The sequence below is a fragment of the Centrocercus urophasianus genome, unplaced genomic scaffold (assembly GCF_019232065.1).
Source record: "Centrocercus urophasianus isolate 14NV4802_14NV808 unplaced genomic scaffold, USGS_Curo_1.0 seq_2, whole genome shotgun sequence".
Taxonomy (NCBI): Eukaryota; Metazoa; Chordata; class Aves; order Galliformes; family Phasianidae; genus Centrocercus; species Centrocercus urophasianus.
In genome coordinates, this window is record NW_024884755.1 from 15,524,701 (window position 1) to 15,552,121 (window position 27,421).

The following is a 27,421-nucleotide window of genomic DNA, read 5'->3' on the forward strand; positions in this document are numbered from 1 at the left end:
TCATGTAACCAAGTAAGTTTATTGTAGAAATCCTTGGAGACAAGTTCTGGCCCCAGTTAGGATAAGGAATTTGGGACTAGAGAACCATTGTGAGATACGCAGTTTGCCTTCACAGACTCAAAATAACTTCTGAACAAAATGGTGATGGTCTTGTATGCTCCATTCTCAGAAGAACCAGAGCTTGGGCAGTAATCCTGTTCCCCAAGTCCCTCCCACAACCAGCCAGGGGAATAACAGTATATTCCAAGCAATAACCCAGCAGGCATATTGAGATTAGTCAGTCCAGAGGCACTCATATGGAGTATGCAAGGGTTGGAGTGCCAGGAAGCCTTCTGGGCTCACACTGACTGCCTAGCACATTAGGCTGATTTCAGCAGGGCTCACCACTGCTCCCAGCACGTTTCTGCACTCGCAGAACAGCCCTAGGTTGAATCTTCATAGAATGTCTTTGCCATGGCGTGAGCCACTTTCACCACCTTCTTCTCCTTGGCATCCGGGCCCATGTTGCTGCGGGCTACTTTGATCCAGTACTGCTCTGTCCTGGACAGATAGTCTGCATGCTTCTCATCAGGCTGAACAGATGGGTGTTGCTCCTCTCCTGGTACACAACGGGAGGAAGAGAGAAAGAGAGGTCACATACAGCTAATGAAGGCAATCTGCTCTCCCACGTGTCAACTCAGCCGTGGCTGTGCTTCAGCTTGTATTTAAATGGAATAGCCTGAAAACCTATCAGGAGCCAAAGCAATTTCTCCTTTACTCCTTAAGAAGCACGCACTATGCAAACCTTGCTTTTGATGAAAAACTGACCTGAATGCCAGTGAGGTCAGTGACACCAATGAATGCTGTATTTTATGTCAGTATGAAGGAAACATTCTTCTTGTTACCTTCTTCATCCTCACTATCCTCTTCAGAGCTCTCTTCTTCTTCTTCTCCTCCTTCTGCACCTTCCATATCCTCCTCCTCTTCATCTGACTCTGACTCCTCCAGCCATTCTTGTGTTTCTTAGGTGAGAAAGAAGAAATAAGTTGGGGACAGCAGGGAGAGATCTAACACAGACAGGAAGAAGTGAACAGCACAGAACAGCTGTGGAAGACAAGCTGGTAAGAGTCCAATCTCCTCCCAGCTCCAAAATTACCAGTAAAACTCCTTCCTTTCTGCCCTTTATCCATTGCACACATGCAGCCCATGAGATTGCACAGCAGAGCTAAGGTTAGAACCAGCCATCAGTGAACAAAGATGCTCGGTTTACATGCCTTGATTTTTGAAGCAGACAGACCAGAGTTCATACTCTACAGCCATTACAAAGCTCTGGACAAGAGCTTTTGTGACAAGACCACAGGCTTTTGTGGTGGTAGAGACTACAAGACACTGCATATCACATACTTTCAAGCTATTTCCTTCCAGGAATAAAATAGAGCACCGCTGGAAACAACATCCCAGCCTTTATTGCAATAGAGTCACACAGCCCCCCTGCCACCAGAGCTTACTTGGGTCTATCTCCACCAGCACTTTCCACTCTTCCATCTTGTGCAGGTCGATGCTGTAGAGGTCACTGAGGGTGAACTGGCGATCGCCCACCTCAAACATTCCTCCATACACATACAGAACCCCATGCTTCACTGCCAGCATGGCATTTGAACGTGGGCACGGTTCCACCTGCGGGCCCAAGGCTGCGCCTTCCTCCTCCTCCTCCTCCGATTCAGACCTCTCCTTCTCATCTGCAGGCCCACAGATCACCTGCTTGATTGTCATGACAGTTCCATCTTCTGCCACCACCTCTTTGACCATTTCCACCGGGCCTTGTGGGGTTTGCTTCTCTACCTCATCATCTCCACCGTCTGTCTCAGCTCGTCTGCCACGTCTTCGCTTCCTCTTCTCTGACTTCGATCCCTGTTAATAAGAACAAGGAGCAGAGGCAGACTGCGTGTGAACTGGGTGTAGCTAATAGCACAGAGCAGTTAATACAATATTACAGATGCTGCTGTGAGGGAATGGGGAGAATTCAATTATTTTTTCACTAGAATTGTAAGTCTTGGATGATAGCTACAACCTCCTACTAAGCATGAACTTCTACCAGCCATAAAACAGGCAGCAGTGAAACCTCTGGAGAACCTACAGCACGGAGTGGCCACATCTATTCATGGCAGAACTGCTGGGGAGAGGGAAGACAGCTCTGTTGTTCTGTATCTTGCAAGTGTACACACACACACACAGTCCACTGGTCTCTGACAGGAGCAAAAGTAAATAACCCATCATTTTGTGAAATCAAAACAATTGCTGGGTGCTAAATTACAGTGCATTATCAGGAAGCACTCCAGGTCTTCAAAGCATTGTGTAAAAAGGATAGGAAACAGACAGCTAGGAAGGTAGAAGCAAACACCTGAGAGGCTGTTTGCCTCTTATTATGTGATTGACATCTCTTTTTTGAGGACGCAGCAAGAAACAGTAGGGATGAAAAGAAAGAAGCACCTTGCTTCCTCCTTGAGAGTGGTTCAAACAAAGCCAAAGATCTGAGGGCCGCATTTCTGAATTTCTCATGAGCCAAGGGTCAATACTTCATCCCTTCTGCCAGGTCATTGACAACAGAGAAAAGAGGGAGGCTATTTTATCCCAATGCAACACAAGACCTTTTCACAATAGCTTTTACTGAACTAGCTCACATCAGACTTAGACTGGAGCCAGCCTCCAGTAAAACACCAGAACTGTTTTCATGCTGCTTTGCTTCATTTTGCATTACACAACAAGAGGGCACATGCAGACTGACTCTCAAAGGAAGAGGACCGCTTCCTGACCCGCTCTTCCTTACAGCCATTGGGGCTCAGAGGTTTCCTCTCTCCCCAGGTGACAGTCTGCATCACACAGGGAAAGCAGGGTATGGAAAATACAAGGGGCTATGTGGAGAGGAAGGAGAAGGGCAGCATAACGTCAGAGAATTCAATCTGGAAACAAAAACCTGCTAAGCTGCACATCCCCAACATCATCCTGACAGCTTTTCCCATCTCCACAGCCAATCAGACACAGATGAAAGCAGCAAACAGACCTGGTGGCTCAGCCTTGACATAGAGGCTTTGCCCACACTGTCAAAATGAGGCCAGAAAAGGTTGAGACAAAGGAGATCAAGGAGAATGAAGTGAAGACAATTGTGTAGTTCTTAAACAAGACCTTTAGCTGTCCAGGAAACCAACGGTTTTTCCCAATATCATAGAAATAAATATCATTGAAGAAGTCCCCTTCAATGCTCTCTTCCTCTTCTTCATCATGCACACCTCCAAACAGAAGGGAACGGTTATTGGGACCAATTGCCACGGAGAAGCCAGACCTGGGAGTGGGTTTCACACCAGATGGGTTGAGTCGAGTCCATACCCACTTATCTGGTAATGGATAAAAAGAGACAGAATTATCAGCAAAAGAGAATCATGATGATTTCTACATCTTCCAAGACCCTTCAGTTCTCCAGCAATCTTTTCAAGCATCACAACAACCCATTTTAGACATACTCAAAACTGCACTGCTCGCGTTCAGCAATCATGTAAATCAGAACCACTCGCATTTCCACTTCAATCACCCAAGCAATCCACACACTTCCTTCTACCCTTAGAAAGCAGCTGTGTTTCCAACAAAAGCAAATGAAGAAAGCTGTCTGCAGGGCGTGCTTTCTGGAGCAAGGGGCCTCATGAAAGGTACACAAACTTTGCAGGAAGCTTGAGTTCAAACCAGGATTGATTATAGCCCAGGACACCAAGGGAAGGTGCTCTGGTTACCCCACAGTTTCATACGGCGTCAATTCTCTCCACGTGAACTTCCTACTTCAGTATCTTCTCTGTCATTCTGCACTGCTGCCTTAACCCCAAGAACAGCCACAGTTTATTTTAAGGAGCCCCAAATGTTAAAAAAAAAACATTATAATAATAAAATACCCAGGAGAGGGAGAAAGCTTGTGCTCCAAGCCCTCTGCTTTCACTCCCTTCCTTTCCTTTACTATGGATTTAGAGCAAATCCCTAACATGCAGGCTGGCAGAAGCATGTGCACTGGCTAGGCACTGTGTTTCTGAAGGAACCACAAATTCAAAAAGATAAGCTATAAATAGGACATCATGCAAGCAGGGTCTGCAATCCAGACAATACCTGACCAACCTTCCTCCCCAAATCCCACATTAAGATGGCCGGGTTTAAAGAAATCTGTCACTACTTCAACATCTTGGAAAATCTGCTCAAGGAAGATTATCCTGCTCCTTAAGCCAAGGACAAAATTCTCTCTCCTAAGGAAAGTGATGGAATCCCCATTTCTGAGGGTATTCACAGATAGATGGGGAAAAAAAACAACAAAAATCAGTCAACCAAAATCCATTCCTGGTAATATCCCTGCACTGAATAATCTCATGAGATCACACCCCCACCTTCTCTCCTAATAGTTTATAGATGACCCACCACTACTAAAAACAGCTTCTTGAAAACAGGAATTTCCAGTGTGGGAAGTTCTGAAATCCCAACGATTTTCTGTTGTGAAACAGAAGAGCAATGATCAGAATGTTCCAGGGAACTGCAATTTCAAAACGTTGTTTTAATTCCCTCCTACATACAAACCCCCCAAAAATCCCTAACATCTTTTCTGGTAATTCTTATGGAACTGCTTGCACAGGTCAGAACTTCTCACAGTTATGCAAGGTGCCTGGAGACCCTCCAGTCCAACTCAGACTATTCCAAGGCCAACTGGAAAACATCAATGTAAATAATGCTGATTCTCCAGCAGAAAGCTCCTCCCAGCCTTCCTCCATTAGCTCTGTCAGTTCTCCATGAAGTTTCTCACATAGCTCCAGTTCTTTGCCTGTTTCACAGAGCTACTGACATCAGCTCTGTAATCAAGTCACCTGAGATGGGAACCACGACTCCCAACACCCTTCAGCCAACCACTAAGCTTTGGTTAGCAGAGATGATGTGGCCTCATCTTTCCAGGCCTTAAATGGACAGGGAGAAAAAGAAAAAGTGAGTGCCCTATAGACTATGTTCCCATTCTCTCCTACACAACACAGCAGCAGGAATGTTGCCTGTATACATGATAGAACACCTTCTTCCTCCAATTCCCAAGTGAAAAAGTAGGACACAACTTCTCTCCTATCTCTCAGCAGCTGCCATTCCTTCACTCTAGCTCCTTTCTTTTCAAGCTAGAGTCACAGTATACAAATGCACTTAACTACTCCTGGGAAAGAAGAAATATTTAAATCGACTTCTCTGCTGTGTTTAGCCCCAAAGCAAAAGCTGGGGCACAGTGCTCACCATTAAAAGGGAAATTTTGTTCTGAGCTTGGATTTTTTCTTGGTTTCTTATTCAAAAGAAGAGAGAGGATTCACAGCCTTGCAGCACCGCTTCCAGCACGGCCCCCTAGCTGCAGCAGTGGCTTACCTTCCTCTTTGCCTGAGCCTCCACTCTTCAGCAGGAACATATCTGTATGCAGGGTGCCTTTGTCAACATCTTTCTTAACTCTCTGCAAAGAAAGGAAAGACAGGGATGCTTGGTGAAACACTTTCAATGGCCAAAACGCAGGAGGCACAACTCTTCAAGGCCTAGGAAGTCACTCACACCAAAACATGCCATTCTGAACTCTCAACACCACAGATAAGCCTAATCACAGCCTAAATCTGTACATCACCGTGCTGAAAAAGCAAACACTGTGATAGGGGCAAGGAGAAACCACCAGGCACTTCACAACTGCAGTGCTGAAACCAGGGCCATTTTCTACAGCAAACAGCAAATCCAGAGGCAATGGAGGCAGCCAGAAGGGACAAATGGAGGCTGGTGTCTTGTGATTCTCAAGCACGCCTCACTCAGTGCCATCCTACAAGTGAGCAGTGGGAGACGTGTAATAAACCACAAGCAACTTCTGCCTGCAAGAACCAGAGCCTCCCTCTGCTCTCCAGGCTGCAGCACAGATCGTGGGACTGGTGGGCTCCTGAAGAATGCAGGATGAAATCAATGCAAGGGCAGAGATCTGGGCACTACAGAGGAGAAATAAAATGGCACAAGTGATTAAAACTGATCATGTTACAAGAAAGGAAGGATGGGCAGCACCAAGGAAACAGGAGAGCCAAGATTCTGCCTTTTACTGTGCCACAGACAGCATCAGGTTCTCTCGAGGGAGCAATTTAACATCTGTGCCTCTGCTCCTCTAGCTGTAAAAGAGAGCAGATACCCGCTCACCAAAGTGGCACACAGTAACTTCCAACAGTGCTGGCAAGGCCCTCTGGGATGCTGTCCTTCAATGCTGAGCACTCTGACTATGCTGTATCATCTGCACAGCACAAGTTTAAATACAGATCTGCATCAAGCACAGACTCTCAATCCTTGCCACCCCCAATATCCACCCCAACGCAACAGAAGCAGAGTCCTCTCTGCCCCACAGCCTGGCTGCAGGTGTCATTAGTAGCATTTGAGGCACCACAGAGTCTTAAGAATCAGTTTTCCCTCCTGGATAGAAACAGAAGCCTCACTTTAACCCCCTGCTACAGGCAACTGTGAGACACCAGCAAAAGCAGCAGGTCTCAGCTGAAGGAATTAAATGCATTATTTTTAAATGCAAGTTTCCCTTTCTCCTTTCGCTGTAAGCCCCTGTACTCAGAGCAACATGCAGTATTTGAAAGCAGCACTATGCAACACCACCACAGGAGGTCTTTTAGCAATGTCCACAATCCACCCATCCTCCAAGAAGATGCTCTGGCTTCCTTGTAATCCCTTCCTCCTGGGGGCAATGGCATTGCTCCAGGCAGCATATCCCAGCAGGAGCTGGCAGGGTTGAGCCCAGTGCTTGGGAAGGAGTAGGGCTTGGGTTCATGCCACAGTGTCATCTTCTTGCTCCATATCCATACTCAGCCCTGTGCCTTGAGCTTAGTAGGTTTTGCTATTGCATGGCTCAGCACTCAGTTCTCAGGAATGGTATTTGATTCTTAGAAAGGCAGAGAAGGAAGAAGAATAAAGCACGTTTGAGGCACTGCACAACAAGACTTGAACTTGGATGATGTTGAGAAGCTCCAGGGAAAGCTGATAATAAAGCGCTAGAAGAAACAGGAGAATGCTGTTCAAAGAGCAGCAAAAAGGAAAGGGAAGCTTCAGTCAACTCAGAGACCAGGGTCTGCCCTAGGAAATGTTAGTCTGGGGCTGTAGATCTTGCTCTTCACCTGCATCTAGGCATTCCAAGCAGCACACTGGAAGACACTCTCTCCCAGACAGGCTGTTGAAGCTGGAGGTATACAACCTTAATGAAGTCAGCAACCACACTATTCTACCCCCTGTTCTTGAGCAGCAGAACGCCAGGCACACTGGGACAGAAAGCCTGCAGGAACAAGCAGCAGTGATAGGCCTATCTTCTGAAGAAGAACAGGCACAGAAACAGCTTCTTCTGCCACTGCCAGTTCTCTAGCACACGGAAAAAAAGCAAGTCAAGTTTTTGCATTGGTCAGTAGTTCTGACACATAGCTAGAGGAGCTCTGGTAATAGAGACACAGCTGGAGGGGCTGGGAGCTGCCCACTTTGAGCAGAACAGGTTGCCAGGGCAAGAAATGCCTTCTAGGAACAGAGCTCTAAATACTGAGTACAGCAGTTCCATGGTACTGGAAGAGCACATATTGTGGGACATACAGCAGCAGCTCTCAAGTTTAAAGGGCTATGAGTCACTGCACAGAGCAAATAACATTCTGCAGCCATGTCACACTTTGCTGTCTCTGTCACAGAAGTCTAGAGCAGCAGAACTCTCCAGCAAGCTGCAAGCTATGGATGGCTGAGCTACAGCAGCCTTTTTAGTCTCTCCCTTGCTTCAAACACCCTCCAAGCTGCAACTAAGCAAAGAGCTGTCAGGGATGGATGGACAGAGGAGAGGAATGGGGAGAGAGATGGGCACAGGGCTTGAACACAGAGCAATGGCTGCAAAGCGAATATCTGATAATGAGAATGGAAAGGGGGTTTATTTTGTTTCCAATCCCAGGTAGGCTGCAGTTTGTACTTCAGTGTTAGGCACACCACATTCTTATGTGTAGGGGACACACAGGCTGAAAGGTGCAAAGCACAGCTGTCAAGCACAGTGAGATGAGCACTGTCTGCATGGAAAGAAGGGAAACAACATATACTGAGAGAGCAGTTGGCTTCACCATCGTGCAGGCTGGGCAGAATAATTGCTTTATTTTTCTCCTGAAAACTACACAGGCTCCTTGTAGTAAACATTACGTGTACAACACGACAAAGCTTCTCGGGCTAAGAAAACCCAATGAGCTGGAGTGAGAGTTAGTTATTTGTTGTCAGAGATGCTTGTTTTCCCCACTCGCACTGGCTCAAAAGCAGGCACTTCAGTAGCAAGCAGCACACTGATACTAGAGAGGCCAACTCCCCCAGCCCAGGACACTCATCTGCCCTGAGGAAATCACTCCATCAGCCACAGGAGCCTCCTGTCCCCTCACTGTCCCTCTTGCTCTCGAGTCCCAGGTGGTTGCTTTCAAGCACAAAGCTGCCTTGGATATCCTCTACCTCCAGCAACAGGCAGCAAGAAGCACCTTCAAAGAGCAAAGCAACTGAAGCATAGAGAGTGCATATAAGCTGCTAAACACAGCTAATAAAAGAGACCAACAGTGGCAAAATACAGCCAACTGACAGAAGGCCCTTAGCAAGCAGAACTGCAGAGAGAAGCTTTCCCACAAGACCAGCCTTCAGCCCTCCCACAAGCAGCCTCCCAGCAGAATCCACTACAAGCAGAGCTCACTGCTAAAAGGAGGAAAAAAAATATTAGAAAAAAAAAAAATACACCTTAGCTTACTTTGGCATCCAAAAGCCCTGCACACAGATAGTGCCAGAGCTCCCATGGCTCATGGACTGCTTCCACCCTCAAGGTAGAGCAGTGTTAGCCTCCAACACATCCTGGCTGCATTCGCTGTGCCAGCCAGGCACAGTGTGCTCACGTTGCCTAGCAATAGAGAGGTCTCATTGCTTCATACAGCCAAAAATGCAGCTTGCTGCAGCAAGACCCATTCCAAGCAAGCGAAACGGTGAAGACATCTTTGAGATCAGCAGGAAAGCAAGTCTGAGTGTCTCACAGGCTTCTGAGGCGTATTTAGGGAGCGATGACAAAAATCTACAACAACCTCTCCTGTAAGGAACCACAGTAGTTGTCTTTTATCATTTCTGGGTTGAAGATAAAGCAGAAGAACATAAGGACACCAACATGCTAAGGATCATGTATTTTCAAGCGTGCCCTTATTCAATTTGCACACTTGGGGTTGTAAAGCTCAAGTTTTCCATCTTCTCTGTTTGCATCCTGGATGCTCACTGCCTGAACTTAACATCCTAGAACAGCAAAATCTAGTGGCAAATGCATGCCTGGGTCCCAAGGTAACAGCCCTGGCTCTATCCACAAGTACTGGAATGCCTCAGACAAGCCATTTATCTTGCCTGCTTTTTTCCCCAGCCATGAAAGAGACTCTTAGCCAAGTGACACCAAGGGAATTCAGCAACACAGCCTGGACTGACAAACATCACTGAAAACTGACCCTCCGTGCTCAGCTCGGCATGCATATCAAGCAAACCAAAGTACCAAGCAAACCTCTCTGCTGGAGGCTGAGGATGGGCAGACTGAGCACAGAAACACCCATGGCTGCAAGCTGACAACGTTGCTCAGGCTTCATAAGGCCCTGACAGCCAGCTTGGTACACAAATGCCTACAATTCCACCCATTACTATGAATCTCCTGGGCTTACAGGCCTTTTTGTTTTGACAACATGCGTATTTCTCACCACATAACGCCTCAAAGCAGATTTACAAGGGCTCAGGGCTGTACAGGATCCAACGCATCAGAACTGCCCACTGCAGGGAAGCAGCCCTACCACACTGTAACTCTCCTCCAGCAACCTGGCAGCCTATCCTGCCCTGGTACTCCAACACAGGAGCAGTCCTGACTTCTTCCCTTCTCTCCAAAGCACACACAAGCTTAGCAGCAGCTGTGGGAAGCGAAACTGCACTTTTCTACAGCATGCATGAAAATCAATCCTGCTTTTTGTTAGAAAGGAAATTAGAAGGGTCTACAGGACTTGGCAAACGGCGCTTTATTTGGACACCTGTCTGATTTCATATCCACACGTGAAGCCCAAAAACATATTCAGAATACTCCTGAATGTAGCATCTGCTTCTAACCAGAGACAAAGGACAGGTCTTCTCTACCTGCCTACTTCCAATTAAGGGTTGTTTCTTCCATCTTCCATCTCTTACTCCTCCCCTGAGTATCCCTGCCAATGACTCCGTGGGGAGGACACAAGCCAAACATTTTCTTCACATCAAAGAAAATCCAGAGAGATTCAGCTCCATAATCAGTTACAAGCAAAGACATACTGAGAATTAGATAGCCAAACATCAACTGTGTTTATTCCAGAAGACTTAAATCTTGAACTAAATTTTCAGGATGATGCTGAAGTCTGTTGCCTTTGCATCCCAAGAAGAAGAAAACTGTCTGGTGCTCTGCTCAGTTTGTAGCTCGGCTTCATTCTCCCTGCCCAAAAGTTCACCTGTGCTGCAGAAGGCAAGCAAAGCCTACGACAGGAACAGCACGTCAGAGCAGCAGACTCAGCTCTCTGTGCTACAAAGGAAGTAGATTAATAACAAGAGTGCTTGTTTTAATCTAAGAGCTGTTCGCCAAGCCAAAGAGGAACTGCATCCAGCTCTTATTCTTGCTCAGTACTCTGCATAAAGGCTGAGTGCTCATTTATCACAGCAGAAGGCTGACGGCAGCTTTGCATTCCTCTATCCCTTCTACTTCATTTTTATTAGCTCAAAACAACCCAGAGCAGTGCAACAAAGCCTATCCTCATAAAGCAGAATAGACCTAACTGCAAAAACGTGTCAACTTTTATATTTCCAAGGGACTCCACACGCACTTGAAACCCAGTTACTTTCAGTAGCCCTAAGAGAGCCAAACCTAGTAAAGTGTGCAGGCTTCTCCCACTCAGGAGTGGTGGAACAGGAAGCAGACAAAGCCCTTTTGGGCAGAAAATGCCTCTGTACTGCTACTGCTATTTAATCAAGTGCACATCTGAGGAGTTAGAGCCCTCAGCGCAGGCCGTGAGGAGGCACAAATGCTTCTAAATATACAGACAGACTACTTTCTCTCCTCTTTCCATGCTTTTCTTCTTTGTTCTTCTATTCACATCACAAGAACAATGCGCCCTCCTCCCCCTGGAAGCAATGCCTTTCCACTGAGACAGCAGCAGCAGGATCTGGGTCTTCAGTCTACATTCACAACATTAAAAGCTTTTTTTTGCAGGAGCCTTTTGCTCAATGAAATATTTACTTCCTCCCACCCAGCATGGAGACAGGGACACTTGGTCAATAAGGACATACGGTCTAAAGGCCTATCCAGTATAAATTACCACGATTAACATAGCAAGAAGCAAAGCAGAGGAAGCCTGGTACTCGTCAAAAGTCTTCTTTGGCTTATTGAGTCTGCTAACAAGCACAGCTGCCTTAACCCTTTCCCTGATGCAAGTAAATACAAGGCCCCTGGTAACTGCTGCTTTTAAGCCACAAGTGCTGGAACATGGTTGAGTGCTAAGAATGCCTGAAGTTGGCAGCAATGACAGCTGTTATCAGAAATGTCACTTCTCCCAGTTGCTTATTCCTTCCTTTGTAACATCACCTCCCTATGCTGGATTAGATTAGCAGGGAAAATAGAGCATTAGTTTTACCAGAAATCAGACCCTTGATCAGGACACAACCGCAGGAACAAAGGGAAGAGAGTCAGAAGACAAGAAGATAGATTTGGTAACAATACTGGCTCCCAGCAGCCTGAACCATCCCATGTATGAACAGCACAAGGGCACAACTGCACAGTCACTCCCACACACAACCACAGGCTGACATGCACTCCCATTGCTAGTGTTTTTTTGGACATCTGACAGCTGCCTGGCATGCAGCAATATCAGAGCAGCGGGCAGTTACACGATGAGATCACCAGATCTGCACTTGTGAAACAGAGCAGAAGGAAGTGGCAGATTACACATTTGAATTCTGCTCTCCTACTGCCTCCTCCAAGCAGACAAGACACAGGACCCTGCAACCAACACAGGTCAAGGTAATCACTAAGGTGCTATTTACATAATTTGAATATTAAATTTAACTTCCATTTTAGCCCTTTAGTTTTTCCCTTGACTATTTTGTTTGGCATTTGGGAAATGTTGCAGTGGCTTATCACAGTCTCTCCTACCTGTTTCGAGTAGCCTCCATAGATGACTATGCTGCCCTCAGGTGTGGTAGCCATTTGACATCCTGACCTTGGAGCAGGCCCAATTCCTGATGGAGCCAGCTTGCTCCACGTGAAGGAGTCCAAACTGAATGCATACACATCGTTGTAATAGATGTAATCTCTAGGGAGAGCAAATTGGAACATGACAGGTTTTGGTCACGGTCATCGTTTAGAACAGAACAAAATACCACTTCAGCAGGAGCACCACAAACCTCTGAAGAGGTGCAGTACCTTATTCAACTCCCCATATCTCTGATTTTTCCTCCCTCTGTAGCCTTGGCAATGTAGAGATTTGTTCAGTTGAAGGTTACTACTTCAGAGCAACAATTATGTATTTAATGAAGCTCCTACATGCATGACCTCTCTGGTTCTTTTTGTTTTATTCCCACCTCATTCCCTATTATAACAGAGCTTTCACCAACTCTTTCCAAGAAACACAATCCAAGGTGACTTCAACCAAAACACAAACGATCAAAACATATTAGTGCAACATCTGTCTAGAGGGTGGGAATGAAAAATGTATACATACACATACATACACACACTCTCCTCCTGGTAGCCAACTCACTGCTATAGAAAGTGCTCTGCACCAGTGAAACTGCCAGTTAGCCAAGTGTAGGGTAGGCTTTGCAAACTGTGCTGTGCTCCTGGGGACTGCAGTTATGCAGCTTAGCACCTCTGAGAAATTATGTAGCTCAGCTCCCTTCAGCCCTCATCACAGAGAAGCTGTGACCTCATGTGGCATAGGAGAGCCTACTGGGGAAGATGTTTCTAGGAAGAGAAGCCTCTTTGATGAGAGGCAGAATCCAAAACCGATGTACTGAGCTTTAGCTATGAGGATGAGGAGCTACTTCAGTGATTATGTAAGTGGCAAAACCATTTCTCAAACAGTTAAGACTTGGGAAAAAAAAAAAGAAAAATAAAAAAATCAAGATCACTTATCTTTCTAACATAGAATCATATAATTTGTTCACAGTACCACTACATAAAATCCTGGCCTTATAGCCCAGCTTGCAGTTGCTGGTGAAATCACGTTGTCTCAGTTACACAGGTTCAAACACCACCAGCCATCCTGCAATAACCCACCTCGTGCTCTCATGGAAACCTCCAAAGACCATCAGTTGTCTTTTGCAAGCAACCATTCGATGCCCACTTCTTCCTGAGGGACCTCCTGATGCTCTGAAAGACAAAGAAATTTCACTCATCAGCAAGCTTCCCATCCTACCAGTGGGTCAGCCCATTTTTATTGAAGTCATAAGGCAGCTGGACTGGCTGAGCTTAGCTTCTGGTACAGGCATGGGAAATCATAGGGAACTTTGTCACCTTAACATAGATGTATGTTTTTTTCCAGAACAGTACACGTGTTCTTCCTGTAATGCTTGGTATTGTAATGCTTGATATTGCAAAATGCCTGTGGTGCAAATAACAGTTTTATTCCTAGCGATAAACCATACAGTCTAACAGCACCTGAGTCTTGAAGTCTTTTCTGCTATGACTCAGGAGGTAATTCTTCAGGAGAGTTTAATGAATAGCAGTTAACTCCCACAATTTCAAGAAAAGCACTCCAGACAGAGATGTTTACCCTAAGTAGCAGATAGAAGCCAGGAACTGGCTCTGATATCTACCCTCCTTCACTGTCATAGGAAATCACCCCTATCCACTCTATCCCCACCCAACAACCTGCAGCTAGGCTACACCACCAAACTTGATAAATTACTCAGGTTTCCTCAAGAACAGAAGGCACAGTGGCAAAACAAGTTATCATTATCATCTTACTTATTAAAGGAGCAGCTACACATCACTGCTCTGCTCTTTTCAAGCCCGCATGGCCTTTCAGTGAGATGTGCCACTTCCATTTCCAAGAACAAGCAACAACACCCCATCTGTCACATCCTAAAGCTTTGGGCAAAGCCAGGCCGCTGGCAACAACGTTCCTGAGAGGCAATGAAGATGCACTTTCCTTCTTCATCACCTGCAGTCACGCCTTCATGTGAGAGAGAACAAAGAAAACGTGAAGAACACCCAAAACAAAGGCTAGTTCAGGGCAAACCACAGAGAAAACAAGAGCTTTGCATGTTCTCTGCCCCTTGGACTAATCTTTCACGTTTTCAGTCTTGCTAAGGAGTCGCCCACAGTGCACTGAACTCAGTAAGGCTTCTCAAGGAGGTACAGGCATGTCGGATGGCTGCAGAATCAGGGCTTAAATAAATGAGAAACCTGCTCACCACTGAGAAAAAACAGCAAAATCTAAACCCCCAACCCTACTTCTGTGCTATACGTGGCAGTGGGTAGCTGCAAAGAGCAGCAATAGATTTCTGCAGAGAGAGAAAATGAGGGGCCTCACCATCAGAATTAACAATCACACCAGCCATAATGAAGAACCCCAAGCAGAACAGCAGTGTTTGGGTAAGCCTGAATGAATATTGATTTCTTGGATTTCTTATGAGGACAGACAGTAGAATTTTCTAGGCACTTACTGGATTTTTAAGTACCACCCAGCAGAACATCACTTTTCATATTAACAATGATTTCAGATGTGGATGAAATCTTTCATAACAAAACTTTTATGTCATTATTCCAGGGGATGTCATCTTTTAGAAAGCTTGGTTTTTGTTTTGTTTTTTTTTTTTAATAAAAATAAAAAAGAAGGAATTAGATGTCGACGTTAACAATAAGATCTTGTTCTCAGGGAATACTTTCTGCCTTGCTTCTCAAACACATCTCCAAGTCAAAAACCAATTCTGACTGGTAAGACATTTATTCACTGACGCGTGTGCTGTAATAAACGCGCTCCCACAAGTGTACAATTAACTCCAAGTCACAACCACCACCATCCCAAACAGGGCCTGATCTGAGTTCAGAGGAGTCCCACCACACCACCACCAATTGCTCCCAATTACAAGGCTGTTCTCCCCTTTTCTCTAGAATATGGATGCAAGCTACAAGAGATGATGCTAAAACACAGCTGCAGGAGGCTTCACGCTGCGCCCTGTTGTGTCATCTCAGCTTTATCAACTTAAGCATTACTCACCATCCAGGAATCAGCTGCAATGGGCACTTCATAGCCTTTGATGGAAAGAGATGCCCTCTTAAGCATGCAGTAAGTGCTCTTAGAAGGTATTTTTGCTGGGAGCAATTCATACAGCCCAGGGCTTGCTCCACAGCCCATAAGAATGCACAAGCAGCAGCTCCAGGAAGGCATTTGCCCAGAGCCTTGCTTCCCAGATGCAGACTGTCTCCCTTTACCTGCATTGCTGCTCGTGGCCCAAAATAAACATTTTGGAAATGGTTTCACAGACGTTATGATTAATACACTACTTTGTGGGGTTGACACCAGAAAGCAGACATGTGGGAGGGAGCCGTAAATTCTCCAGACTCTTCTTTAAAAATAGATGAACAGATAAGTCTGGATAAGAACTGGCTCTACACATGGAAGCATGAGTCTGATCTCAACTGCTCCATAAGGAATTTGCTGTTGCTTGTGGAGTTACTCTGGGACTTAGAGTAATATAGCAGATCTGAATTCAGCTCCAGTTTTGAGAATTAATGACTTCCATGCTGCAGTATCTACAGACTGCATGAGTGAGTTACTCTTTCATTCATTCCTTCCTTCACCCAGAGAAAGTTCAGAAGAATCTCTGCAACCTCTCATTATGAAAAAAAGTGATGATGCATGCAACATCCCACCAAAGGGGCACTCCAGGATAACACACACTGTTCTGCACTACACAAAGCAGCTGAAATCCAGGACTTGGGTGTTTGGTTTTGCATCTCACACTTGTAAATGCAAATGACAAGTGTTCTGTTCATCAGCACACAGAGATATAGCACCCATGTACTTGTGTAATTAATTCAGAGGTACACAAGTGAATACAAAATTGCTACGAGGCACAAAACCCCCAGATCAAATCCTTCACAAAGTCAATCAACAGTCACACGTCTGGATCTTCCTCTAGGAGAGAAGAAGCTCAGAAGGATCCCTTTTGGTCTGTCAAAGGAAGTCTGCTCAACAGCACACCAGAACTCCCCTCTTTAAGCATCAAAACACCTTTCTACCCTGTGCTGCAGGACGTGATCTTTCTGGTGACAGAGAGCACATGAACAAGAGCCATCAGTCAGAAACAAACCTACACTGAAAGGCATCCTGCAGCCACTGCTCCAGTTCTCCCCGTAAACAACACTCAACATACACTTGCATTGCCCTGAAGTATTTATAGCCCCACGTCTCACAAAACTGTGAAGCATCATTAGCATCCCAGTATTAAAGGGAAGGGAGTTACATAGGTTCAGAAGCAAGGCGGAGAACTGCATGGAGGGATCTGCCAGCTCCCAAGTACAGCCCCGATGTGTGACACCCCCCATTTCTCTTTGAGGGAGCATTCTGGGCCACACGAAGGTGAACAGGAGGAATGCTCTCTCTAGGAAGGAATGAGGCAATTAGGTTAAAATATTGCTTTGCTCCAAGGCAGAGTAACAAACGCTTCACACACTGGGGAAACCTCACACATCGCACACATAATAAGGTGGCCCCAGTAAGTCAAAATCACTTCCTGGCACGTCATCCAACGAGCTGAGATTTGTTGCATTTGAGCCACCTCTGTGAAGGCAAAACACAACCAAATAGAGCTGCTGTCAATTTTTAACTCTGCCAAGCTGACTGACATCGCTGTGGCTCTGCATTAAGCAGTAACGGAGATCAATTTCCCCAGGAGCCTTTGCAGACACAGCACAGGGTAAGTTATTCAAGGGATTCTCTTCAAAGCATTTTACTGTCAAGCTTCTTAGAGCACCAAGATGGTCTCTCACAGAATCTGCAGGCCAGAAAGGACAACACAGCTGTCTGAAATCTAAGCTGTGAGGCTGGAATAGCCAGACTTCTTAGAACTGCAAGTTCAGGTCAGAGTAGGGTCATTTTAGCCATTTAATCTACTAATTCCGTTCTACAAACTCATTCCAACTCAACTGAAGCTGGGTGATCCATCCCAGGTGGAGTGGAGATGGAAACCTTGTCTCTCTCATCCAAGCATTTCTTATTAGAGTAACAAAATTACTGCTTTTTCTGCACTAAAGTGACATCTCCCAGACCCAACCGAGTCTACTCAATAACACTCTGTCTCCCAAATGTTTATCAACAGGGTTTACTCAGGTAGCTGTTACCACACTGGACACACGTAATTAGTGCTTTGCCTGCTACTTGGTAGCCTGTTCTATGCCAACAAGGCTACACAAGTTGCCTCACCCATTCCATCTTCCCAAACATTTACCTTCCCAACACCAGTAATCCTTCAAGCTACCCACTATCATCACTCATCCCCAGTCCAAACGTAGCGTTCGGCTCCAGACAGACATGAGAAGCTTGTATGGAACTGTATGAGGCAGCAGTGGAGTCCTCGCCAATAAAAACAAATTGCTGAAGGAAGCACAATGCAGCATGTGTGACAATCATAAAGAAGTACAAAAACATTCCTCATAAAACTCAACAATCATCACTGTCCTTTCTTTTCTTCTTCCCCTTCCAAGCAGGCTGTCATCGTGATGCCATATGGAAACACAAAGAGGCAGCAGAAACCTGATTTTCACACTCAGCCAAGTTAGCATTAAAACCAAGACATCTCCTCACAGCCTCCTACTCCAGACGCCTAATTAATGTAGCTCTTGGAGCTCTGCCCAAGGATGAAGAGAAGATGCACTTTGTTTTATTTGAACACTGGGACCAGGGCACAGGTGTTTTCAAAATACAGCAAGGCCAAAAGACGGATGTCCACCCAAAAACCTCAGAAAACTCAATCGGAGTTGATCCTGCATGGCGTAGAGAAAGAGGAACGACAGCCTCCCCAGAGCAAACTTTAGAAACGTTTATCCATTTAGCTATGAAGAGAACAACAGAGCATCACAGCCTCCCCATGCATCCTTCTACTGTGTCATGGCTGCTGAAGTGACACGGGGTAACCCAGGGGTGGTGAGCAGCTTCAGACAGCTCGAAAAGCAAAGCACTGGGAATGTGCTTCTGCTTATCCTGAGAGCAGGAGCTCATCTGATCAATTTCTCCCTCCTCACTAACCACATTAACCCATCACAGGCTTCCAACAAGTTCCCTCACCATGGCTCAATCCACCTGGGGCCTGGGACTGCTGATGCTGCCCTGCACACTGCAGCACATGCAAACATCATGCTCAGCTGCAGAGTGGGAGCAGGCGATCTTGCAGCACCAGTAAGACTCAGCATCCCCATACCATGAGGGATAAGATGCAAGATGAGTGAAGCCTTCTGACGACCAGATTTCCTCCTCCCAAGCAGGTTCCACATTGCAGCATTTGTTTGGGGAGTGGAAAACCCTAAATCAGCTCACAGCAACACATCTGCGAACCCACAAGAGAACAATCTGCACCATCACTGGTGGAACTCACGAAGCCTCATCTGGGTTCTCTGATGGCTCACAAAAAGCCATCTCCCGCCCTCGCTCTCCCTGCAGCTGGGTATTAACATTGCTCTCTGGTGAGGACTTTTTTCCAACCAAGAGTTTGGTTGAAATGTCAACCCTTTCTCTCAGCAGAGCCTCCATGGGTATCATCACTTCCTCTCCCCCGCCTGCTCTCACAAAACTAGAAGGGATGTAATGCATTTGAGTTCTAACCCCCTTTACGTGGCTGAGATGGAACAAGGGATTCAGAAGTTATTTTGGGGGAGCTGGGAGGGGTACAGTCACAGCCATGACGTCAGCTTCTGCCTAACAACAATAGGCAGATCTGCCTGCACAGTGACAGGTCTTTTTAATCCTTGCACCTCTTAAAGAGCCCTCTATCATTTTGCAGAGATTCCCTCACCCCCCCCCCCCACTGCTGAAAGACAAGCAGGGCTCACTAGAGTAAACTCAGTTTCTTGAAACCATTGCAGCTGCTGTTAGACTAACACTGCCAGGTCTGGAGCCAAGGATCACACTGTCAGATAGGAACCAGTCACTGAGGAACTGAGCAGCTCTCCCCCCAGCCTCCCAGAAGTACTCAAAAAGACCATTGCTAGACTCTTGAAGGGCTGATGACTGCCAGGATCCTGTGCCTTGAAGCATCCTTTTTACCCAGCGCACTCTGGACTCACCAGGACTATTTGCTCTTTGGCTCAGTATGACCCACTACACCCATGCCAGAGTCCTTTCAGTGCTATATTAACAAAACTAAACCTCCAAATTCCCTCTCATCAAGCAACATCAGTGCTCCCATTTTGCAAAAAGGGGGGAAAAAAGGCAGACAGGCACAGTGAGTCACTGTGTGGCCTGAGGCATGTGCCAAGGTATCCATCTCTGCACAGCTCAGCCCTAAACCAGCCTCTCAATCATCACACAAGAAAGGACAGACACCAACAACAGGCACCTGCACTTTGTAAGCAGGGCAAAAAATTGATTAGCCTGGGCACACTTCGGGCTTTCCCACCTGAAGCAAGGACACAAGAGTTCCTGCTCAGGAGCTTGACAGATAAAAAGTAGATGAGCAAGCGTTCAAAAGCTGATGCTTTTCCCCAGTAGCACCTCAAGAGTCAGCTGTGGAGGAGTTTCAGCACAGCCAAGGCTGTATTCTGGCTAAATGCTGTGGTCAAGACAATCCTGAAGTACAAAAGAAAGCCTGTGCCACGGTCAGAACTGAAGCCACATCTCCTACCTCTCAGTTTACCAGCTGACCCACCAGACTTTTTCCTTCCCTAATGCAAATATGAAGATGAGCAGAAAAAACTCAGAAGCCAAACATTAGCAGAAGACTTCAGGCCAGACCCACAAAATATTTTTAGGTGCCTTTACTCCAGTCAAAAGCTTCCAGGGTTTTTGGCACCTACTTACCTTGATAGATCAGAATTCCTGGCCTGTTTATTCCAAGGAATCTTAAGGCAGCAGCAAATGCCAGTTATCAGGAGAGAAGTCGTCTCTGTGGATAGATACCAACTGCCTTCTCAAGCAATGGTAAAACTGAATGAGATCTTTTGTACAGCACAGCCATGATACCAGGCTCAGACAGAACACAAATGGAGCAACAAGTAGTGTTTTGAAGTTGGATACCTACATCTGCCTTGGCTGGGAGGACACAGTAGTGTTCAGCATGCTCATTTCTTCAGTTACTAAGACCCAATACCCCTGCTCTAATAGCTATGCATTATACAAAATAACTTTGACCTCGATGGTCTTGGACACATCTCTTGCTTCCCCTTTTTTCTGAAGGCTGTCCTCTCCACTATTTCTACATGGGCATCTTCATACCCAAAGGAGAGATGGGCAGACAGCTGGGAAATCACAGCACCACACCAGGATCCGAGTTCAGACCATGCTGACACAGTTCCTCATGAGGTTATTGTTACTGACTTGAGAACGCACCACTTACTTGATCTGCTCCCAGGTCTTGGTGGCCAAATGCAGGACCCAGAGATCCTTGTAATGGTAAAACTGTTCCCCACTGGGAGATGCAAACTCTCCACCAAACACCCAGAGCTGCCCACCGGCTGTGGGAACCACTGCTGCCTGCCAGAGGAAAGAACAGGATCAAACAAGAGTGCAAAAGCCAGAAAAAGGAGAACTTTATCAGTCAGATGGGCAGCTGCCTCCAAATACCACAAAGCAGACAAATTGCAGCAGCTGCTGCTGCGTTGCTTGGAAAAGAAGCTCTGTGGGGCTGAATGAAGGGGAATTTTAAACCTAAGCTGGTCGCTGTGTAGCACACCTTCCCTACAGCAAAGTAAACCAATGAGCTGAGTGCAAGTCCAAACCTGAACATTTTCACGACCTGAAAAGCATTACTGCTCTATGTGATGAAAAAAAAAAAAAGAAACAAAAACAAAGAAAAGAAACAATCACCAACAGAAGGAAGTGTGCAGTATTTGAACAAGAGAGAATTGTTACTGTCTTAAAGCAAGTAGCAGAAAAGAGAGCATTAAAGAATTTGTTTTACTGTTTCTGCATGGAGCAGCATTGAAACGCCCTGCTGTAACACAAGAGAATATTAAGAGGTAAGGAATGAAGAACACCAGGACTAAGCAGCAAAAGACAGGAATCCCAAAAATGAAACCAAGTGAACATACAACTTTATTCCTTGGCTACAGGGGTGGTTACACTACAAAAAAAAAAAAATCTTTCACATCTTTTTTCCCCCCAAGATACCTGTCACAGATAAACACTGAGTTAACAGTCTCTGCAGAAGGGCTTCACTACCTGCCTGTTTTATCCAGCAAACAGCAAAGACTTCCAGCACCAAACACGACAGCACTCTGACCCAAACCAGCCCATGCATGCAGTGATTACATACATCAGAAAATATTGGGTGTGTGTACAAGCAGGAATTGTGGGAACATCAGGTTACCCCATGTCTCCATGGGCATCAAGTGATTAAAAGTTTAAGTGAAGGGACAGACACCAGCCTGCCCATGCTTGCATGCAACTTCGTGAAGAGCTGGCTTCAAGCTCATCTCACAGACAAAATCTTTCCTCAAATAAAGCTGACAACAGCCATCCATGGCTTTTCTCACTCCAGTTCTACTGAATTGATGTGGTGAAGCCAGCATAAGTCAGAGGGCCGTACATCAGAGACTACAGATGACAAGAAGGAAAGCACGCCCATACCAACCCACAGACAAACTTCTTTTTACCTCTAAGCTAACATGGGAAATGTGTTAAAAATAAAGTCACAGGGAAGACAACAAGCCATTCAGCTAACGAGGCTGAACTGCCTCCTGTGTGACTGTGATTAATTATAAGACAGAAAACTTGTTGTTAAGGCACGGCTCCCCTGGTATGTTCCTCATTTTATTTCTCTACAATCCAGCCTGCTTGCTCAGTTCAGACTGAGCTGTTAGACAGCCACCTGCTGGCTGCCAACACACAAACAAGCACCTCTCAACTCCACAGCCAGAAAGCAACCTCCTTATCACCTCAGTGGAAGGAGTATTTGAATTGCTGGCCTCCTTATGGAATTTGGCCTCTGAAACAACAATCAATTTTAAGCACAACAAGGTAACTCAAGTATCGAGTCAAAGCTTTTCAGTTCATGATAGCACACACACAGCTCAGAGCAAGGCTGGCATTTAGGCAATAGCATAACAAAGGTACAGGAACCTAACCAGAGCATTGGATCTTACCAGGAAGCTCTAAAGGGCTTTGGCCACAGGGAGGAAAATAACATTCGCATCCTGTATGGCAGCTTTTGAAATGCAGCAGTCACCCAGCCATTTGCTGCAATAGGTAAGATAATCTATCAGACAGCTGGTGAGGGCAAATGACCTGCAAAAAATACAAGTCTCTGGGCCAGTTTCTGCGTGCAGGCATTCACACAAAGTAAACTGAAACAAATCCTTCAATATCACGACCAGTCAGGGATGTTAATGACAGATACAAAGCCTAGGGAAGTGTAATGCTATAATGGGATGGAAAGTATCATAACAATAGCAGGGTGGCAAAGTCTTTGGCTGCAGCAAAAGAGAACGAGCCCAAATGCAGCAGCCACAGGTGCAGAAATGAAGGAAAAGAGCTGCTTGCCTTCAGAAGGCCTCAGTTAAGCAAAGATCTCCAACAAGAGATACCCCTGTCTCCACTGCCAACCCTTACATGAGGGCTGGGAAGGGGTAAATCATGTCTCCACCCCTTCCAGTCACTCAGGTTCATTGCACGCACCTGAGCTCCCCTCGGTTGGCCCTGCCTTCCCACCAGGTGCTCAATCACTGCTTCAAGCTGTGACTTAGCACTGCCACTACAGGGAGTTTCAAAATATCCCAGAGAAAGTTCACACAACTTTGCTATCTTTGCTGATGCTGAAGAAAAACAGTCCATCTACCAAGGGAAATTAAATAAATGAAATCCCGAGCCAAAGGCAGGGCACACAAAGTGTATCTGGCTGCACAGTTGGGACAATCCTACATGCTAGCAAGGGTATATTACAGGGATGAGCTGTTGCTAGAGCAGTGGGATCTGTAACACCCACAGGGGAAGGCCTGCAGCCACTGATCACACACAGCAACCCAGGCCCCCAGAGCTATCTGGTCACATTCTAATGAAAATCCAGAACAAGCCTGGAATGGTTGAGCTGGTTTCCATATAATGCCTCAAGATGACTAGTCCATCTAGACAAAAACAGCTTCCCCATGAGTCCTGCTGACATAACAGATACACCTCCAATATTTCACTTTCCCTGTAGCATTTCCAGACATCACTCAGGGATCAAAGAGCACCACCATTAGCACAACAAGAAAGGTGACACCACTGGCAGCCCATTACAATGAAAATGCAAAGCCAGAAACTCTTAGGGAAAAAAAAAAAGTCAACTCCCATTCATTTTTAGCACAGCATCAGAAAAATTCCAGCTGCTTCTTTGGCACCCTGCACCTCACCTGGTGAGCACAGCGCCTTGGGGGTGGGTTGGGAATCTCTACTTTAGTCCAGCTGTTTTTCCGGATGTTGTAAAGATACAGGTCGTTGTACAGGTATGTCTGTTATAGAGGAGAAGAAAGATACACATCAACACAGCTCTCCACAGGACAGGATTAGTCTACCCAAGCACAAGCACCACTCAGGGTTAGCTGTGAGTTTGGTGTTAAAGGTGCACGGTACCAGCTTTCCCTTTGGAGTCACAGAATGGTCGGGGTTGAAGGGAACTTAAAGAGCAACCCCTCACCTCCTGGGCAGGGACGCCTTCCACTAAATCAGGTTACTCAAAGCCACAGCCAACCTGGCCTTGAAAAGCGACAGCCTTGCAAAGCAACAGCTCACCAGCCTCCATCACACAGGGAAGGAGAAAAAGAACCTCTCCCACTAGACTGGTAGTCAACAGTTATTTCAGTGTGAGCCTCTCGACTCAGCTGTTCTCTCCCAAACTCTCGTTTAACCCTGTGACAGCTTGAGATTTCAGCACTTAAGCTGGAGCTTAACACAGATGTACAGATTAATGCTGCCCGAAATGCTGCTCAACTGCGGAGACAGGAAGAACATCAGGTAGTGAAACAAGCAGAATTAGTTTAGCACATCACACGGGATGATCCTCAGATTAAATACCATCGTTGGGCTTGAGCATTCAAGCTACGGTACACACAACTTCTCAAGGCTGGAATGCCCAATTTGTCTCCAGCAGCACTGTAAACACTTGCAACTTGCAGATATTCAGTAAAGAGTGCCCCCTTGTTTGCTACTGTACGCATCTCCAAGGCAGGCAATGACTTGCCAGCTGCAAAACTGCAGAAACATCTTGTTTTGAAAGTTGGAAAATAGAGATTCTCCAATAGTTATCAAAAATGAGGGGCAGAGATGGCTACTATTCAGTCTGGAGAAATTATGAAGCCCTGAAATATTGATGCTGAGACAATCACTCTGACTTCTTAATGGATTCTAGCATGTCTCCTTCCTGCCAACCGATCAGGCATAAGACAGTATCGTGGCAGAATTAAAAGGCTATTTTGCTCTCATTCGGGGACAAATGCATATTTTATGACTGCTGCTTTGAATCTTCACTTCAAATGAGACTCGTGCAAATTACAGCATAAGGCAGGGGAAGGGCAGAATAAAGAAGAAAAAAATGGAAGTATACATTACTTTTTGGCCATTGAAATATTCACCTCCAAAAAGGATCAATTCATCTTTCTCAGGGTGGGCAGACAGGGAGCCATTCAGCCTGCAAACAAGAGATGGATGACCAAAACAGCAGATGTTAAAAGACTTCAGACAACTGAGGCTGGTAGCCTTTAACTAAGCCAGTACTAGCATTCTGACCTCTAGCCACAAAGGTCTCTCCATCAGCTGCCAAATTACCAGGCTCTGATATTCACCCCAGGGTGAAAAGCTCCCCAAAGAAATTAACTTCTGAAAAACTTCCAGCAAGATTAATGTGACACCGTCTGAAACCTTCTCCTATTTTAGGAACACACATTACACTGTCATTTAACATGCCTTCTGACGTGAGCTCTTGAATTTTAATGCTGATGTGTCAAGAACAGAAATTAGTTTTATGAGAGCACGTAGCTATTGGTAGAACTAGGCTGCCTCATATCAACTTATCTGTGTCATTCTTCTGCACTCATCAACATTCACAACTCAGCTACGTACCACCAAGGTGCTCTGCATCATGTGGAGACAGATTCCTAGCGCTGCTGGAGGGCACAAACTGACCACTGCAGCACCCTGGTGACATTAACAGTAGTACACTGACCTGTCCCTCCAAACAGAGGAAGAACATATCACACAGAAGGGATTTTAGGAAGCCACAGTGAAGAAATGCACAGAACATAGCAGCAGGTAGACCCCAAATGTCTTGGACTCATGACACATCCTTTTGACTCAAGACCTTTCAGATTGTTTCAGATTCCTCATCCAAGTTCAAAGGTTCCTCTTAACTTCTTTTTTTTTTAATAAGCTCTTTAATTTAACCAATCTTTCCCTTCACAGTTGTGTTGGTGGGATGATAAAAAGGGGTATTTTAAGGGGAAAAAAAATAATGTTTTTGGTTCTTTTTTTAACCCAAGGATTCAATGTATCAGGTATTTTCTAACTCCAAATATCAGTCAAGCCAATTATTATGCCTTCCACTCTCAGGAAATAACTTGGTATAAATAAATCTCATCAACAGCTGTGTAAGTGACAGCCAAAGCCTTGCACAATCTCTTACCTGGGTGAGGGAGGTGGGCAGGACGTCTCAATTACTTGGGTCTTTTTAGCATCTAAAGTCTGAAACTCAGCTATCAGTGCTTCAAGGTCCTCCTGAAAATAGAAACACAGACCTGAGTTCCTCGATCTGCACAGAACCACCTGCACACCACATGAAACCAGCATTCAGAATCAGAATTTCCCCATTTTAAAAGAAACGTTAAAAAAAATCTGCTTAGATACCGCCTACAAGAGATGGATGCTGAGCACTTCCACATGTCCTAAAATTTGTTCCCCCCACTAAAACCATGACAAGTTTGCTCACAAAAGGCCTAACAGGATGGCACACACAGTGTGTTGTTCTGTGCACACCTGCAACCCCTGCAGGAGAAAGAGTGATCAAACCAACAAGGAAACAGAGATCACGTAAGCTCCAGCTAAATTATGACCAGGTCCACGCTATGCCCCAACCAGACCTTTGTCTGCAATGGAGTCCTACCTAAACTGAACGGGAGGGAAACCCGCACCTAATTTTATTCCCCTCAAAGTTCTGTCAATTACTGTCTGCCTCCACAGAGCACACATACCAGGCTGCACAGTGCCTCCTGAAGCCCCACGCTCAGCACGTTCCTCCATCAGCCAACACTTCATAGGATCGCAGAACGGCCTGGGTCGAAAAGGAGCACAATGCTCATCCAGTTCCAAGCCCCTGCTGTGTGCAGGTCATCAACCAGCAGCCCAGGCTGCCCAGAGCCACATCCAGCCTGGCCTTGAATGCCTGCAGGGCTGGGGCATCCACAGCCTCCTTGGGCAACCAGTGCCTCACCACCCTCTGGCTGAAAAACTTCCTCCTAATACCCAACCTAAACCTCCCGTGTCTCAGTTTAAAACCATTCCCTTGTCCTGTCACGATTCACCCTCACAAACACCCCGTTTATATCCTCCCTCCCAGCAGATGCACGGTGGCAGCAGCTCTCCCTGCTCACGCTTCCCCTTCCTGGAGCCACACACACAGCTGGCAGCAACACGCTGCAACCAGGGAAAGATCCCAAACGCACGCACCAACTCTGCGGGACCGGCCTTCGTTTGCTGTTAATTAAGGCCAGAAGAAAAGCACGGGGGATACGGAAGAACACGTGCTCTCCTGGAGCCCTCCGTCGCCTCCCCTCACCTCCTCCTTCCTGGCCCTGCGGGACACCTTCCGCTCCATCTTCGCGGCCGTCTTCTCGGCCCCTTTCCCTTTCTTCTCCCTCTTCCCCTTTTTCCCCATGGCTGCAGGCCGCTCTAGGCCGCGGGACGCACCGCGCTGTCCGCGCCGCCCTGCCCGCCCAGGGCGCACCGCGGGCCGGATGGAGGCCGTTCCCCAGCCCGGTGCCGCAGGCCGCTGCCCGCCTCCTGCTCCAGCAGCGCGGCCGCGGGAGCCCTCTGCAGGCCCGGCGGGCTCAGCTCTCCCGAGTCCGGCCTGCAGCTCCGCCTCGCTGAGCTCCAAGCGAAGGCTGAGGGCGTGCGTGCCTGAGAAGCCCTGAGAGCCTCGCTGTGCCTTGAACCCGGCCGCGTGC

The 27,421-nt window shown here is 46.4% G+C and overlaps 1 protein-coding gene across 4 annotated transcripts; it reads right to left on the reverse strand.

The window, feature by feature from the left end:
- KLHDC4 (kelch domain containing 4) lies at positions 1–27,184 on the reverse strand. Of its 4 annotated transcripts, XM_042821367.1 has the most exons (14): positions 27,034–27,112; positions 26,450–26,529; positions 25,885–25,976; positions 24,839–24,894; positions 23,621–23,719; positions 22,376–22,469; positions 20,629–20,765; positions 13,352–13,444; positions 12,227–12,386; positions 5,401–5,482; positions 3,163–3,371; positions 1,488–1,890; positions 885–1,001; positions 1–598 (listed from the first exon to the last, which is right to left on the reverse strand). In XM_042821367.1, exons 8-14 carry the CDS (start codon positions 13,405–13,407, stop codon positions 423–425), a joined length of 1,203 nt encoding a protein of 400 aa, XP_042677301.1. In that variant the 5' UTR covers positions 13,408–13,444; positions 20,629–20,765; positions 22,376–22,469; positions 23,621–23,719; positions 24,839–24,894; positions 25,885–25,976; positions 26,450–26,529; positions 27,034–27,112; the 3' UTR covers positions 1–422. The 4 variants fall into 4 exon arrangements, with proteins under 4 accessions (XP_042677301.1, XP_042677303.1, XP_042677299.1 ...); XM_042821369.1 differs by lacking the exons at positions 26,450–26,529; positions 27,034–27,112 and adding an exon at positions 26,925–26,998; XM_042821365.1 differs by lacking the exons at positions 22,376–22,469; positions 26,450–26,529 and having other exon boundaries at positions 24,816–24,894; positions 27,034–27,184.
- Between the last annotated feature and the right edge of the window lie 237 nt (positions 27,185–27,421).